Source organism: Ptychodera flava, chromosome 1 (assembly GCF_041260155.1).
Source record: "Ptychodera flava strain L36383 chromosome 1, AS_Pfla_20210202, whole genome shotgun sequence".
Classification (NCBI taxonomy): domain Eukaryota; kingdom Metazoa; phylum Hemichordata; class Enteropneusta; family Ptychoderidae; genus Ptychodera; species Ptychodera flava.
In genome coordinates, this window is record NC_091928.1 from 59,197,516 (window position 1) to 59,215,256 (window position 17,741).

General features: G+C 39.1%; 1 protein-coding gene across 1 annotated transcript in view; it reads right to left on the minus strand.

The window, feature by feature from the left end:
* The window catches only part of LOC139142043 (zonadhesin-like), a 30,372-nt gene that overhangs the window by 3,500 nt on the left and 9,131 nt on the right, over positions 1 to 17,741 (minus strand). Inside the window, exons 12-31 of the mRNA XM_070711840.1 lie at positions 16,798 to 17,034; positions 15,911 to 16,150; positions 14,949 to 15,191; positions 13,186 to 13,434; positions 12,438 to 12,674; positions 11,401 to 11,640; positions 10,767 to 11,009; positions 9,928 to 10,170; positions 8,889 to 9,131; positions 7,678 to 7,923; positions 7,003 to 7,239; positions 6,473 to 6,718; positions 5,809 to 6,048; positions 4,957 to 5,202; positions 4,497 to 4,733; positions 3,810 to 4,049; positions 3,332 to 3,574; positions 2,437 to 2,676; positions 1,791 to 2,039; positions 537 to 776 (exon numbers count right to left, since the gene is read on the minus strand). Coding sequence (XP_070567941.1) covers positions 537 to 776; positions 1,791 to 2,039; positions 2,437 to 2,676; positions 3,332 to 3,574; positions 3,810 to 4,049; positions 4,497 to 4,733; positions 4,957 to 5,202; positions 5,809 to 6,048; positions 6,473 to 6,718; positions 7,003 to 7,239; positions 7,678 to 7,923; positions 8,889 to 9,131; positions 9,928 to 10,170; positions 10,767 to 11,009; positions 11,401 to 11,640; positions 12,438 to 12,674; positions 13,186 to 13,434; positions 14,949 to 15,191; positions 15,911 to 16,150; positions 16,798 to 17,034 — 4,839 coding nt within the window. The remainder of the gene's footprint in view (positions 1 to 536; positions 777 to 1,790; positions 2,040 to 2,436; positions 2,677 to 3,331; positions 3,575 to 3,809; positions 4,050 to 4,496; positions 4,734 to 4,956; positions 5,203 to 5,808; positions 6,049 to 6,472; positions 6,719 to 7,002; positions 7,240 to 7,677; positions 7,924 to 8,888; positions 9,132 to 9,927; positions 10,171 to 10,766; positions 11,010 to 11,400; positions 11,641 to 12,437; positions 12,675 to 13,185; positions 13,435 to 14,948; positions 15,192 to 15,910; positions 16,151 to 16,797; positions 17,035 to 17,741) is intronic.

Below are 17,741 nucleotides of genomic sequence, written 5' to 3' on the forward strand. Positions count from 1 at the left end.
CGTTGCCACACATAGGTTTTTAGAGCTTTTGAACTCTTAATCCATACTTAATTGATGTATCCAACTTGACTTGTCAAATCAAAAGCACAGTGACGGCTACTACGTAGGATTCGGCGGTAAAATGAACTTTGTTCAAGTTGTAATCACTCAATGCTCTGGCGGTTCGTAAACGAAAACATTGAACTCGCGGTCGCATATGAGTAAATTCATGAATTGAAATTCGAAAGTTCACAATTTTCTAAGAAAATTAAAAATTTCAAACCAGATGAAATCCAGCTACAAATTTTGAAGTAAGTATCTAACACGATTGGAACTAATTTGGGAGAATTAGATCGATATATTTTTCAACTTTCTCAAAAGTGTTGCAATATTACAAAGTATTCATACAAACAAGTGCATTGCTTAATGAGAAAAGCAGATAAGGTAACATTTGCAGATTAAACCGACATTACTTCACTATCCAATTATCCCAAATTAGATCCAATCGTGTTATGTTTAATTGTACGAAATACACAGCACTATTTAGGCCTACTGACCTTCGTTCACGTTCACATCGAATTCACAAGTGGCAGAGTTTCCGCTGAAATCATACACGGTCATTGTCACGGTGTTCTGTCCAGGTGGCAGGGTTTGATACAAGTCATAGGTCGACTCGATTCTGTCAATTCCACAATCATCATTTACCTCCTGGGCTTTCCAACAGATTGCTTCGCCATCTCCATTACAGTCAAGGACATCCATATCATCGGGACAGGTTATGCTTGGATTCGCGTCATCTGAGTTTACAAACAGAATATTTGAATGACAGTTGGTAAAGCACATGCAAAGCCGTCGCTGGAAATTATTAACCAATATCACAGAGTAACATCATAGACAGAGTGGCAACAGCTATTGTTTAAGGCGTGAAGCGGTTACGTAAGCAATCCATGTTTGCCTCGCCTCACGAAACTGTTGGCTCTCTTTTCCGAAGAGTGCCGACCATGCACCCTTCGGTAATTTTCGGATTCTTACCAATTGTTAAGCGAAAGTATGTTCGACAAAGTTTGTGTTGCTGTTGTCGTGTGGTGCTGATCGGAATGGATGTGCTGGATAAAACGGGAGTGTTTTGAACTTCAGGAAAGTGGGTTTTACCGTTTTAAAAATTCCTCTCATATTTTTATGAATATATAATGAGTGTGTTTGAACCAAATTTCAAAGTCTTTTATCGATACTGTCTGGTTTTACTCAATGGTTTACGGTCAGTCATACCGTCTTTGACGTCTTTTGCGTCAAGAAAGGACATGTTTATGAAACTGCTGGCGTGTTATGTTTTGATTGGCGTGAAGCAGTGTTTCTGGCCTGAGAGCTCACAAAGTAACTATGGTTGCTACGCGACTGGCAGTACGATGCCATCTCGTCGTATGTTTCGCATAATCTCGTGTAATTATCAACCACAAACAAAGCCTCCAAAAAGTTTAACACCTTTGAAGCTCACTTTAATATGAAAAGCCAATAGTCTACCGAGACGACCATTAAACAAAAGGCATGCAAGTGTTGCCACTCTGGCTATGGTACTCTGTGCCAATATCAAGTGCCAGTCCAATCTAGCTTCATAGCATAATGTCACCTGGTATATTTTTCTAAATCGGTCAATGTTAGGTTTTGATAATCTCCAACTAGTAAATCTACTGATATCTGCCGTGCCTCTAAATGTATTGAGTTATGTAGATCAAAGGCAAATCTTTTCAAACAACAGTGATACGATTAATAAAATCGTGGTGTATGGCATCTGAAGTACTTCTTCAACTTACCGCAAGGTACCGTTACAGTAAAGTTGCAAGAACTGGAAAGTCCGCCTTCATCAACGGCTGTACACGTGACAGTTGTTGGGGGACCACATGGGAAACTATCCTCATTGGGTAAATAGTCACACGTGACGGTGACGTCACAATCATCTGTTGCCGTTGGGATCAAGAAGTCGACCATTTCGCCGTCGCCATCGCAGTCCTTTGGTGTCGTTATATCACTTGAACATGAACCTAGCACTGGTGGATCCTGATCTGTAGGATCATAAACAATTGTGTATCAAGATTTTTGATAATATCACTCTAAAATACTTCATGCCTGCAAAACAATTCTGAAAATCAGATTAAGCTTATGAAATCGCTCACCGGAAATTTAACCCTTCCGCCATTGATTTGTCCATTGCTGGAAGCTTGTTTGGGAAAATATGTTTATCAACCCACTCTAGCTACATTTTATCATTACATCATAGCGACCTTGAAGTGAATAAATTCACTAATAAGCAATTGATCTTTACTCTATAACAGAGAAAGATTTCAAAGAGAAAAATTCTAAATGCCTGTTCAAATCGGTACTTATCGAAAACTTCATGTTTATGAGATTTTATTTTTCCAGTTTACAGTAACATGATCTTTGAAAGTAGAATATACTGACCACAAACAACAGTTACAACGAAACTTGCAGAGTTTGTATTCCCAGCACTGTCTGTCGCTGTACACGTCACTATCGTGTCGCCGCATTCAAAGTGTTCATTGGACGATTTTGTACACGTGACAGGAATATCCCCACTGCAGTCGTCACTTGCTGTCGCCGAGAATTCAATAGGCATTCCGTCGGCTGTGCAGCTTTCCACGTAGATGTCATCAGGAACTGTGACTATGGGCGGAATGTCATCTGACGTATGAAACACAAAGTAAGCATTTAAATTACTAATTATGAATCCACAATTTAAAAAGGATAATCAAATAGTCGTGACTTGCAACAATAAAATATTAATCAGCAACTGGGCTTTTTATTTCCAGAACACGTTTTTCGCTGTCCTCTTCAGGTATAGAAGGTACAAATAAGACCTCCCATAATTCAAATTACATAGTGAAGAAAATGGCTGTATATACAAATTTTGTTGGTGTTATTCACCTGAACAAACTGCGTGAAGTCATGTTAAGTCAACTGCAATGATGTCAAAAAGAAACACTCTAAAGAAATGACACTTTGACATAATATTCTGACTTATTTCCTTAATAAAACAGCGATGAAGAGTTTAGTCGGAATTTGCCGTAAGCTCTGCATAAACCTTACACATGTTGACATTTGTACATTAAGAAATCGGCAATCGAAAATTATACCAAAACCGCTGCTGGTATTTCCAGCTATTGTATACCTTTTCCCTTTACGACCATGAACAAAAATATACAAAAATATCGGTATCTGCAGGAAGAATTAAGCATAATTTGTTTTACAAAGCATTTTCGAAAAGCGTCAAATGACAAGAAAGAGAGATAAAAAGTACTTGGACAAAATAAGAATAACACGAATGAGAAAGACTTACCAACACATACAAGTGTGACTGTGAAAATTATTGTTGACGGGTTTCCAAAGATGTCGTCAGCGATGCATTGTACGTCAGTTGAGCCGCAGGAGAAGAGACTACCCGGTGCGTGATTACAATTGATGTCATCCAAACCACAGTTATCTGTCGCCGTTGGTAAATCAAAGTCAACGATCTCGCCATTGCAAGAAGCGTCTTCGATTATGATGTCCGACTGAGGCTGAAATTCGGGTGGTTGGTCGTCTGTAAGAAAGGAGTCACGTGACTCTGAGGACACTGGCAATATTTCACTGTTTCTACTAATAAAACGACATATTTTGTTCGTTCATTGCACAAAAATTCCACCAAACATTTAAGAAAATATGTGCGGTACCTTAACTGGATCATTTTAGTTCGTACGTTTGGCAATATGTAGCGTAATTAAACGTGAATCTCTTCAAACCTTTGATATTTAACGAAGCCGTCATTGTTTCCTTACCACAATTGACTGTGACGACAAACTCTGAAATGTCCATGTTGCCGGCATTATCCTCTACCTGACATGAAACAAGTGTAGCACCGCACGGGAAGAAGCCATCTTGATCTGGATCACAGTCGATGGGTACGTCATCGACACAATCGTCCGTGGCTGACAGACCGAGGTCAACAAAACTTCCGGTTTTGCTACAAACATCTTTTGTTGTGTCATCTCCTCCGAGAAGAACTGGTGGAACATTGTCTGTAAACAACAAATGAAAATTATTGGAAGCAACAATATATTTAGAGTGATTAACAGGCTGATCGAAATCCAAGGGTGTGTGCGCTCATGAGAATACATACTGCTTTAGTGTCTTGGACTATATAACCTGGTGTTTTCATGAACCCAGTCAGGTATTGACAGCATTTTAATACACTAAGAAATACACGCAGATATCACCACAAAATACATTATGTTTATACAGTCTGGTGTGCAAAGTATAACATTGTATTCCAAACCATGCAATGTAATTGCATCAAATGAATGAATGCATTAAGGCAATGTTCATTAAATCACAATACTGTAAAAATTGTCGATTCCGATCTTTACGTACAATCATAAGACAACGCCATTGGTTTTCTTTCATACGAGTTTATTCTGCAGAAAAAACTCATGCAAACCAAAATACGACGATATACTTTAACCTACCTGAACATTGGACGTTCAAAGTAAACCCTTCTGAGTAATCATTGCCATTTTGATCAACAGCAATGCAGCTTATCACGTGAACACCACACGTGAAGAATGAATCTGGTGGCGGATCACAGCTGACAGTGACAAAGCAATGATCTTCAGCGACAGGCAACTCGTAGCTTACAGTGGTACCGTTACAACTTGTTGTATTCACCACGACATCTTCGGGTGCAAAAACCGGGGCGAATACGTCTAAAATAGAAAATGCACCCAATTGCGGAAAAATTGTACAAACTCAACGTTGTAGTAAAGTTGTTACTCTTGAAAAATTTCAAAAATTTACATCATTTAATTAAAAAAGTAACATGGAAAAAACGTCGACTTCGGAAAAAATCGAACTTTATAGCAAAGCATCTTACATATCTACGCTTACAGGAAAATTATCTTCCTTAACACTCTTAAAGAACATGTTTACCTGGTACGACGTTTACTTCAAATCGGCAGGTACCCTTATTTCCGGCAAAATCAAAGGCGTCGCAAATTACATCTTGCGGCGTGTCCACGGTTGTGAAGAATGTACCGTTTGGTGCGCTGCACGTCACTGAAAGTGGCTGCCCGTTATCATCCATTGCAGTGACGTCATAATACACGACTTCGCCGCCATCTTCATCACAGTCAATAACGGTTTTATCGATACAATCCAGTGTCGGTGGGATAACGTCTGAAAATAAGGAACAAAAACAACAACTAAAAATACTGGTTCATTCTGGATACGTGACCTGGTAATGCGATCCTCGACATTCTAGTTACGGGTAAAATAACATGGTACGAGACGCTGGTAAATTGGCAAATCTACTCAACTTTCTTAATTTTTCACCCTTGTGTACAACTTCCTTCGGTATCAAAAAAATCCTTTCCAACTTCCCTATTTGATCGATTTTACAGCCATACACTCAACATGTGTCATGCATGGCATGGCATTGTCGTCTGCACTGTGGTACTGCATACTGCACGCGGAACGCACACGTTGCCCGTCAGCTGGAATTTCGAAAGTGCGTGCGAAAGTGAGACGTAATTTGATAGAAAAGAATTGTCACTAGCAGTCCTTCATTAGCATTTGAACATTGGTGATAACATCCACAGAGAGAACACTGTCTGAATCCACAGAGAGAACATTGTCTGAATAACATTCTAACAAGTAGAAATGTTGGCATGTCGTCTTGTGCGATACTATGGAGTTTATAGTTTAGGATATGACTTGTGAAACGCCATAATTGCCAAAATCTTAAATTTGACGATTTCGTAGTGAGTGTTGTAATTTACTTACCGCACAGGACTTCAATTATGATTTGACAGTTATCGGTGTTTCCAGCTACGTCAGTGGCGGTACACGTTACAAGAGTCTCACCACAAGGAAACTCGTCCGGGTTATCATAGTTACAAACAATAGTCGGAACACCGCAGTCATCGGTGGCGTCGGTATTGTATTGAACAATCTCTTTCAGATCATCTCCAATGTCTGGCACTGTGACTCGCTCATCACAAACAATAACTGGTGGACCGGTGTCTGTTTTTTAAATAAATGAATACATAATTTGATAAATACAGTGCAAGGATTGAACACAGAACCTCCAAAACCGTTTCTGGAGCGTCTATGGATTAAACAATTGATTCAGACCTTCGTTTCACATTTTTAAAAAGACAATTTGACACAATTTCAGTCGCATAAATCACAATCCCAGTGCTGCAGTTGGACATGCAGTTTACAGGAATGACGTAATAAGCTGTTTTAGTGTACAATATGAATTGTGTGTTTACAGACGCTATAATAATGAATGCATATTCTTGAGGACTCATCTGTCGGATTTTTAAACTTCAAGTTGGCTATTATCGCCAGTATGATGGTTATAGCGTATGACAGCAATCGTTGGTGAAATATTATGATCAACAATTCAGCTTGCATGAGACTTGATGGTCACTGTATGTCTTACCTGGGCATAGGACGTTATTAGTCACACTCTGTGTGGCAGTGTTGCCATTGATATCGGTTGCTACACATTCTACCGTTGTCGAGCCACACGGAAAGTTGTGGCCAGGTGGGGGCGTGCAAGTAACGATTGCAGGGCCGCAATTGTCAGTGGCTGCCGGCTGGGAGTATTGGATCATATCACCCGAACAGTCACCCGAAAAACCGTCGGTTTGGTTAAGTGATGAAGTAAACACAGGTAATACGTTGTCTGTCAAATTAAAGTGAAGAAAATTATTTTATCAGCAAAACACACAAAAAATCTTAGCACGATTGAGTTCATTAAAACAATAGCATCAGATATTTATAAGACGAACATTTCACTTGTCTGAGATATTTATAAGAAGAACATTTCACTCGTCTGCTCAATTCATAGAATTTTATTGAGAAAGAAATTTGTCCGTCAGCGCATAACACAAAAAAATCGAGACGAGCTCTGCAATAATTGTTCCAAAAATAAATCCGATATAAACACTGCAGTCCTGGTTTACTTACCAAGTATCACACTCACTGTAAACGTACAAGTGGCCATATTTCCCACCACATCTTCGGTTGTGCACGTGACCTCGTGATCTCCAATTGAAAAGACGCTACCGTTTGGTGGATTGCACGTGACCTCAAGCGTTGCACCGTCGGCACTCATCGCAGATAAATGGTAGTAGACGATTTCATCGTCCTCAGTGCAGTCAATAACTTCATGAGCTTCACAGGATAAGACTGGTGGTCCATTTTCTGCAGGGACAGAAAACAGTCCCTCTCAAGCTTGTTAACACATTTTGGAGTCGAGACATCAAAATCAACGTAGGGTATATATGTCGCTCAGGACAGGAGATTCCAAATCGTTTAGTAAAAACGAAAAACTATTCAAACAATTTACTTCTGTTGAAACTCAAAAACAGTGAACATTCGTTACAACATCGGTACCTATACCAACTTGCCTATACCAAATTGATAGATGTCTTCAGCAATGTACAAGCAAGACACGTCAAGTGTGCAGATTGCATTGAGATTGTGGTACGCCAGCAACAAAACATGAATCTATGAGATTTTGACAATGAAGAATTTAAGTGGACACAATGTCATATCTAAATCACTTTCCATCTATCATGGAGTAGATTGCATCATATTTTGGCTCATAAAGGTAAAGAATGGTGATAAATTCCTAATTACCACATATCACAAAGACTTCGAATGAACAACTTGTAATATGGCCGATCCCGTCCACAGCGGTACATGTTACTGTAGTCTGACCACAGGGATAATCGTACAAAGATGCAAAATTGCACGTGACAGTCGCTTCGCCGCACGTAGCGTTGGCAGTTGGTGTCGTGTACATGATTAACTCGAAACCATCCTCATCCAAATCCACTTCAATAATGTTACTTGGACAGCTTATCACAGGTGCCGGTGCTGATTCTTTGGTAAAAACACATACAGAATGCATCTTAATTTGATGATAATTATACACGAACAACGCCCTCTTGTGGATTTACAGATACTGCAGAGGGCAAAAGTTGTATGAATAAAGGAATATGGATGGAGAAATCACATTCGTTGTTTGTTTAGTGAAATTTCAAAGTTTTTCAGCGGAATGTTGACTGTGATATTTGCGAAAAGATTCAACGAAAAGTCACTCGTGATAACAAATTTCAAGTCATCATTGACGTAAATCTTCAAAGCAGAAAAGCTATAGAACCCTGCATCAGGAACATTTTGTTGAGATCAGAGAGGAGATACAGATGATTTGGGTCCTGTGTTGTTTGCGGAAGACATTTAGTGTCATGAAAAGTAATATTTGTTGGTATATCCATCATATAATTTTATATCATTCTATAAAGCAGGTACATTTTCTTCTTCTTTTTGTCTCTCTGGAACTTGTTATAATACAAAGTATTAGCATTGCAAACACAACTTTGTACTGTGTTAATGTTGACAAATGAATATTAGTTCAACACTTAAAATTAAGTCACTATCAATCACATTCACAGTATATACACATACAAGCTGTGTTGACACTTTTTGAAACAGGCATTCTGATATTGTTGGAGTGGGAAGAAAGCTATGTTTACAAACAGAACAAACATACTTCCTTAGAAATAGATCAAAAGTTATAACTGATCGGGCTTAAACACGAATAATCGACAAAATGCACACTTCCATTTATCTTCGAATCTGTCTTCTAATTGAATCTCATACACGCCTCCATTGATTCAATGCAATGATTGAATATGAAGTCAGAAAATTGACCTGCGCATGCGGCAATCCGTGGAAAGAGACTTTGCAAGATCAGATAAGGTAACACTAGATATTTGTAATTTGCATTCAGAAAACATCTCAAACTAAACAGCACACAATAATCTAGCAGTGACGTACTTACTTACCACAATTGACCCGTGCTACTGTTGTCAGTATATTGTTGTTGCCATGGATATCGGTTGCCACGCACTCCAGTGACGTATCCCCACAGTCAAATAGACTGCCAGAGGGCGGTGTGCAAGTAACTGTTGGTATTCCACATTCATCATCAGCGGCAGGGTTGTCAAAGGAAAGTACAGCTCCAAAACACTCCGATGAGTCAGCCGACGGTATGGCGAACATACCATTGAATTGAGGTGGGTAGATATCTACGTCAAAGGAACATCATAGGAATATTATGATATACAACAATTTAGTTGGTGAGAAACATCAAACTATGAAGTACTATCTAAAGCCTCATTAGCTGTAACTTTTAGCGTATTAGTCATAAAACTATTATCCAATCTTGTGAAAGATGTTTTCGATCCCCCTTATTAAGCCATATTGTTTTTGAAAATGTCACTATTTCAATCCTTTAAGAAAGATTTGGTCAGCCACATTCACGCACTTAAAGGGAAACCGTCGTCGGAACTGCGCCTGTGCGACTTTCTTGTTTACAAACAATGTATTTCGTGCTCGATATCTAGATGCACCTCATCATCATAGCCCCAACATTTAAATTATAAGATGTAGATTATGACAGACATGTTTTAACATTCATCAATCACCATCGTACCTTGGATACAGTGTTGCCATTGCTATTATGCGTTCCATACGAACTTTGAGCGCAGTTCCGACGACTGCATAACTTTAACACGCATACTTATGTCAACAATATTGTAGTCACAACTCAGTAATCATGTAGCTGTTCAAATATCGGTTTTGCATTCTTAAAACTGTTTGAAAAAGATTCTTTGGTCACTCTTCAGTAGGTATTTTTTATATATCAAGTGGCATTTGATTTCAAACTATTTTATCGACAAAAAACCAAATCAATGCCGCATACCAAGTACGGTTAATTAATATTTGAACTGTGGTATCGTAGAAATGTGCAGTTGAAGTCATCTTGCTCTTCATCCAATGGTCGTAAGATTAGCCATAGCCCTTGTGTTTGTAAAATATTACCTTGCTCGACATCTACAAAGAAGGTACAGCTTGAATTCCTTCCTTCACTGTCTTGTGTCAGACACGTGATCAGCTGTGGTCCTTCATCGATGGTGAAAACCGTGGACTCATCTCTGTCACATACGTAGGTGAGAGTATTGCCCAATGCATCTACTGCAGTAATGTCATAGGTCACCATTTCACCGTCTTCTTCACAGTCAACGACATCGACGTTGTTACATGTTATCCTGGGAGCATCAGGATCTGAAAGATGAACACAAGTCTAAATATATAATGTTCACTGTTTCTTTCTCTGTCCTATTCAACTTGCTATCATCTGATCGCAATGATAGACTTCACAAATTTAACTTTCAAATATTAAATCTCAGCTGAACGCAATTTCGCCTTTCAGAAATATCGTACTGATATGCCGTAGAGCACTTTGAATTAGCTACGTACTTTTGAAACTCATTGCATGAGAACTTAAGTTGAATTAAGTTGAATTAACAGAGACTAAATTTGCTAACAAGAAACTTTGAACATGCTTTATATAAGATTTCAATAGGCGAAACCTTGAGAGTAGATAAAATGTGTTATAGTAATTGCAGATTTCTGGATTCAGTAACTTCCTCATTTAAGACTGCACATTCGTCATGCTTGTCAAATAAATTGGACATTCAGGACTTCAGTCTACGCACAAATTCTCTCTCTCTCTCTCTCTCTCTCTCTCTCTCTCTCTCTCTCTAACAAATGGATAGTCATATCCTTAGATTGAAAAGTGGAGAGAGAGAGAGGGGAGAGTGAGAGAGGCGGTAGGATGGAATTCCACGAGACCAAAAATATTTATCAGATCATCTTACCACAAGACACGGTGGCCGTAAAGAAGCAAGTTTCGGTGTTTCCTGAGGGATCTGTTGCGGTACAACTGACATCGTGAGAGCCGCATTGAAATAGCGCACCACTTGGAGGGGTGCAGACGACTGATGGCACACCACAATTATCTTCCGCTTCCGGTTCGTAGAATATCTGTTCTTCCTCATTACGGTCAACGTCGTGCACCAAATAAGATGGATTGCATTTACTAAAACTTGGATTTTCCACATCTGAAGGAAAGATGAAGCTTACGATGTCAGACAGCAATATCATTGATGTTCTCATTATGGACATAGCAGAAACACTCACAAATTATTCCCATGGTTTGTTACATCAATTAATGATTAGCAGAATTATGTATTTCGAATTAGTGTTTGACATTCCTAAGAATATCAAAGATTACAATAAATGTGAAATCTATTTTATAACTACAACCAATCAACATTTAGAGTACAACAATAACTTCAACGATTTCATAGCAATAGATAATTGAGATTACGTAACTTTTATCATATTTAAATAGATATCATGCACTGTAAAACTCTTAGTACAGAAATCCCTAAATACAAGTGTCTAATGTTTGTATGTAGGGGTTATTTTGAGCAAAGATCTGCAACTAACCGCAAAGCACTTCTACATCAAATGAAGCTGATCCAATCTGTCCACATTCATCGATTGCTTCGCACGTCACTGTCTCTTGGCCGCAAGCAAAGAAGTCGCCAGATGCCGGTGTACACACGGCCACTAGATCGTTCTGTACTTCGTGTGAGACGTTTGTATGGAAAGTGACAACTCTTCCTCCCGGCATGCAACTGTGCGCAGTAATGTCGTCTGGTACCACAACGATAGGACTGTTCACGTCTGTTCAAATGTGAATACAACAGACGTGAAAAGATATGTGAGTCGTGTTAAACCGATCGACTGTACTGGTTAAACATAACACAATATACATACATGTAGTCTGAGTTTCGCATAACAAGCACTATTGAAATTTGAACTTGTTCATCAACATCCTAAAGATAATTTGTGAAAGATTATGCTGGGCTACTGAACCATGTCTATAAAGGTTTAGAATTCGGACTAATTTGTGAAAGTGAGACAATTACAAAATGAAATACGAATACTAATATTTCAGCAGCTGTCATTAAAACAGCCCTACACCTTATTAAAGGGTAAAAGTCGCCCTTTTTGACCTTTTTATGACTTTTGTTTGGTATGAAAAGTACTTTGTGTCGTTAGCTTCTTGAAACATGCTGAAATACTGGTCAATAGTTCACAACTTCAACTCAGTATCCTCAGTGACTTCATGCAAGTATTCCAAGTTTTTTTTGGTATATAACAAAAAAGTAAAGAAAATTGACCGCAATCTTTACGATAAAATACCGTTATCTCTACTTGAGTCTACTACTATCACTGTTGTATTAACAATGTTAACTGCAGAGTTTCATGTCAGAAGTGTCTATGTCTTATGTCAACGATTGTTCCCGGAAAGCAAAACCAATCGTGTGTCAGCCACTTTCTTATCAATTCAGTTGAATTTAAATAATTTTGTTTCTTATCAATGCTCATATCATCCATTTGTATCGAAACAATACTTGGCATCCTTGTAATATAACGATTCCTACCATGGAATCTAAAGTATATTGTGCAGTACATACCACAGAACACAGCCACAGTGAATTCAATATTCTCAGTGTGATTACAGTGATCAATAGCCGTGCAGGCGACGTTGGTGAATCCACACGGGAACGAGTCTCCAGGATTGTGATCGCAGTTCACTTCAACGTCTTCATCAAAATCATCCTCTGCCGTTATAACGAAGTTAACAACTGCCCCCTTGTTATCACAACTTGCGACAGCAGTGCTTGACACAGTCAGCGTAGGCGCTGCGTTATCTGAAATATTCAAAGTACGTAATTTGAAATGATTTAATTTCCTTTTACATATTTCCGGAAAGACAACAGACGCATGTCTAGAAGTAAGCACAGCAAAGCAAGGTACAAGATCCTGAAGATCATTGTGATGATAAGTTAACTTGACAGTCAATATACATTTCATATATCTGTCGCAAGTGAGAAGCTAAAACAGAAAAGGCATCACTGATAGTTTGTAGGAAATTTTCAATTTGGTTGCCCAGGGAAAAGCGTACATATCTCGTATTTGTGCCGTCTCTTCAAAGCAAAATATGCGATCTTATCCTAAAAAGGGAGGCAACTTCTTAGACTTTGATCCTATTACCGAATACATCATGTGGTAGAAATATTCTTTAATGAAATTACGGGATATGATTTACACTTAAATTCCTCCTGCTAGACAACGTGAAAAACTACGATGATAGGAAGGGTAGAAGTTACGCTGTGTCGTAACATTTGATTTTATAATATGGAACTGTGTCTGTTATCTTACCACAGGACAGTATCAGATTCCGTGCCAGACGCTGGACTCTACCGCAGGGAGATTCTGCCGTAGAACAAATGATTCTCGTTGTACCACACTCAAAGAAGTCTGGATTGCCGTAAAGAATGGTGTGGGTACATGTGACATCAAGCGGATCGCCAAACTCATCTTCTGCACGCACCGGATAGATAACAACGGATCCATTTGTTGTGTCGCATGCCGTCTCTCTGATAGGATTTGACAGGAATATTACTGGCCCTGTATGTGTGTTAAGGAAAGTAACGTCATACTGCTGTAAATATAGCAACATCATCATCATAATACTACTGATGTATTTGAAAATTACACACATGTACCTTTAACTCGAGTACGTTTGCTTTTTTTCATTAATAATGTCATTAAGCCCCAATTAACATTTTACCTTGACGATTTGACATTTTTAAAAGACTTGTGGAAGGACTATGTAAAGAATACCTCATGCATGCAGATAGTGACATGACATTCAAGTCTTAGTTCTGTATTATTAATCACATTCTTGTGCATTGTAATGACATAACGACAGTTAGGAAAGTTACAATATTGTAAAACTTAAAACAAAAAGTAACTTTAAATCACAGCAATATTCGTCTAGAAGTCGTCTACTACCTTATGAGCTGCTAACGAGTTATTTGGTCAGGGTGATAAGCCCCCACGTTGGTAATCGGCAGAACAAATTGATGAAGGGGATTAGGGAGGGAAATTAAGAGATATGTAAAGTAATAGGCACACACTAGACACGGGTAAGACTTGTACATGAAATAATACCGTCAAGGACAGTGTGCTCATATTTGGTTAGAATTGGTCCATCTAGAAATATTTAAACCAGAAAAATAAGAATGACAAAAGAAAATAAGGTGAAACTTTAGGTACTGGAGGTCAACTTTAGGAACAGCCTTAGCAGAGGAATGTTTCAACACAGTTGAAACATTCCTCTGCTAAGGCTTATGCACAGTCCTTCACGGTTTCAGCAGGTCTACCAATATGTATCAGTTCATGAACAATGACAGGAAATGACTCAAGGTCAGTTTAGTGGCCTGTTTCAGTCATCGCCACCACTCCTACACATAATAGGTACGCTGTATACAAATACGTTACAGTTCATAAACCTCTCACTCAGATGTGAAGGCTGTTTCAGTTAATGCCACCACTCCTGCCGGATTTCCCCTTTTTCTTACCTCTTTTGCATATTTTGACACTGACATGTTCATTTGAACAACGTCACATCTCAACCCCTGGGTCTACCTGAACACCAAATACTGTGATGGTAGGTGCGGCGGTTTGGGAGCTTTTGCGTGTGACGGACATACATCCGCACATACATACATACATACATACATACATACATACATACATACATACATACATACATACATACATACATACATACATACATACATACAGACAGACAGACAGACAGACAGACAGACAGACAGACAGACAGACACACACACACACACACACACACACAGACACACAGACACACAGACACACAGACGCCACCGACTCATCATATTAGCTCTTTTTGGTATTTATATACATACCAAATATGAGCTAAAAAGAAGTTTACTTGAATACATGACATTTATCGATCGTATTCATAACTTCTGGACGAATATTGCTCGCGATACCCTGTGATGTAATCATCGGTAAGATTGAAAAAAGGGCGCCCCAACAACTCGTTATTTACCGGAATGCGTACGTTTGGTTACGTCATTAGAAAAACAGTTACTTACGGCATCTGACCTTGACCCAGAATCTCCTAGTGTGTGTTTTGTCACAATGATCGGTAGCCACACATGTAACCCTAGTGTTGCCACATCTGTACATATCACCTGGTTGATGTGTACATGTAACTAGTACGTTATTGTCCTGTGCATCTGTCGCCGTTGGAAAATCCCAATAAACCACCATCCCATCTTGATCACAAGTGTAGTTTTCTACATTGAAAAGCCTTTCTAATGTTGGCCTAGAAGTGTCTGTCATGATAAGAAAGAAAGAAAGAAAAAAAAATTGAATAAATGGAATAAGTTGGTAGGAAATGTAAAATAGGAACAATGAATAAACTGTAAAATAGGAACAATGAATAAACTATCTGATGACAAGTAAAATACTAGTACCTTTACAGATAAAACACTTAAGATGCTTTCTGTGTGATCATTCGTCAGCGAAGTTCTTTTGGAAGAAAAATATCGACATAAACCGCGTTGACGTAAGACCACACTCCAAGTCGTGGGACGCGCTATACGGAAAGCGAGTCGCGTCCCGTGCCCCACATTTAAAGGTATACTGTCACCTGTTCCAATTTTGCCACTGTTACCATGGAAAGAGAAAATCTAACCAATCACAGATTTTAAGCGGGTGGCCGCTTTTTAAAAACAGCGCCCTCACATGGGCATTTTGAATACCAAGGAACGCCCCTTTGACCATATATGGGCAGATTCAGATTACAGGTTACTGTATACCTTTAACGGTGGCTGCACTTTGCTCACAGCGCAGCCAACGGTAGAAATTGGACAGGAAAACTATATGAAAAATATTCAGACCATGCATATCACTAATTGGAGTATGACGTAAGAAAACGCAGCTCAAGATATTCAAAACGGAGCATATCGGCTACAACGGTTTTCTGACCGTGGATAGTCATCAGGGCTGCAACACAAACTGATGACAGTCAAATCGAGATAGCTATACCTACCACAGGTAAGACCCACATTGAAGCTAACTGATTCTGTGTTGTTGCACTTGTCGCTGACGACACAGGAGACAGCGGTACTTCCACAGGGGAAGAATGATCCTGAATTGTGACTGCCACAGTCGACAGTAAATTCGCCTGAGTTGTCTGTAGCATCGATTACAAAGTCAACCGTTGTTCCAGTAGATGGACATGATATTTGATTGATATCATTAGGAGGAGTTGGAATCGGAGGTTCAGTATCTGGAAGTTACAAACAATACCATTCATCCACTGCAAAACACACTAAACTAGCTGCATGCCTTTGTTGTATTCGAATATGTAAATAAGGATTGTACTGCTTGTCAGAAATGTGTGTCAGGGACTTTGAATTTGGTTAGTGGGTTCTTAATTTAACTGAGACACTGTGATCATTGTTTTTATAGGGAATTCGTTTGAATTATTGCATCTGTCATTGGCGAACCCTTGCTATGGTCAAATTATCAAAAAACGCATGCTAGCTATAACATATTTACATTTTGTGTTCTCAAAGGAACGAGTAAGTTTTCTTATCATTTTCTGAAAGCGTTGGTCATAGCAAACATACTGCACTGCTTGAAACGCAATGACATTGTCCACAATGGTTGCAAATACGCATGCAATATTTCGCAACGATAAGCGGCAACTCTTTAAATGTCGGTCATGATCAAGCATTTTTGTCAGTAGTGTATGAAAGCCAATAATGCATACACCTCGTTTCATTACTTGCTTGGTGTGACGATTTGAGCTCACTAATACCGTAAAGAATTTTAATAAATAAAGAATTTTAAGATTTAATTGTAACGTGACACTGTCACTTGCTTTGAAACTTCATCATGCACTGTTCACTTCTATTTGACATAACAGCCTACCACATATGTGCGTGATTACAAAGCTCTCAGTGGCATCGTTTCCAAAACTGTCGCTGGCGGTGCACTCCACCGTTGTGTCTCCACACGGAAAACCGCTGCCGGAGGGGGGTTGACAGATAACGGGAACTTCCCCGTCACAGTTGTCCTCCGCAGAAACGTCGAAAGTGATTGGCTCGTCGGCGACACACCCTATGTTCGTGAAATCACCGGGTGTCGTTATTGTCGGACCTTCAGCATCTGCAAATGAAGAAATACAATTTTGTGACGCTCCAGAGTTGTAGTGATGTTCCAGTATGCACGTTAAAATATTCACCATTGTAACAGGGTTCGTGAAGCTGTATAGTACACTATAGATATGTAATTCAGTAGATTTTTCATCGGACTCACAATGTACAGCACCTAGTCACCTAGCGACGACATCACATTCAAAACCGCTTGGCAAATTCCCCACCCTTAAAAAACCGAGCTAAGTTGTTACAATTGTTCTGACTGTATATTGACTGTTGAAAATCAAGCTCTAATGGAGACAGACCCCAATATTTTTCCAGACATGTCCTGTAGTTAAAGGGAGTAGAGGGAGTCATCAGAGCTGCGCCCATGAGACCTTCTTATTCACAGACAATGCATTTCATGCACGATATGTCGATCCATCATATCAACACAGCTGCAATATCACATAGTTTACGAATAGCATTATTACTGTTTTTAACTTTCATCAATTGTCAACGTCCTTTGAATAGAATGTAGTAAGTTGGCTGTATGAGTCCCATACAAACTTGGAGCGCAGTTGCCACTCGACGACCTCCTCCGTTTAAGAAAATTTCCCTCTTTATTATTATCAAATGCATGGATCGAAAAATTGGAGAGAAAAAAGCAAATGCTGCTAAGAATTTACGGTGATACGACGGAGGAAGCGAGCAGAATTGTTTTTCTCCATGTGCCAT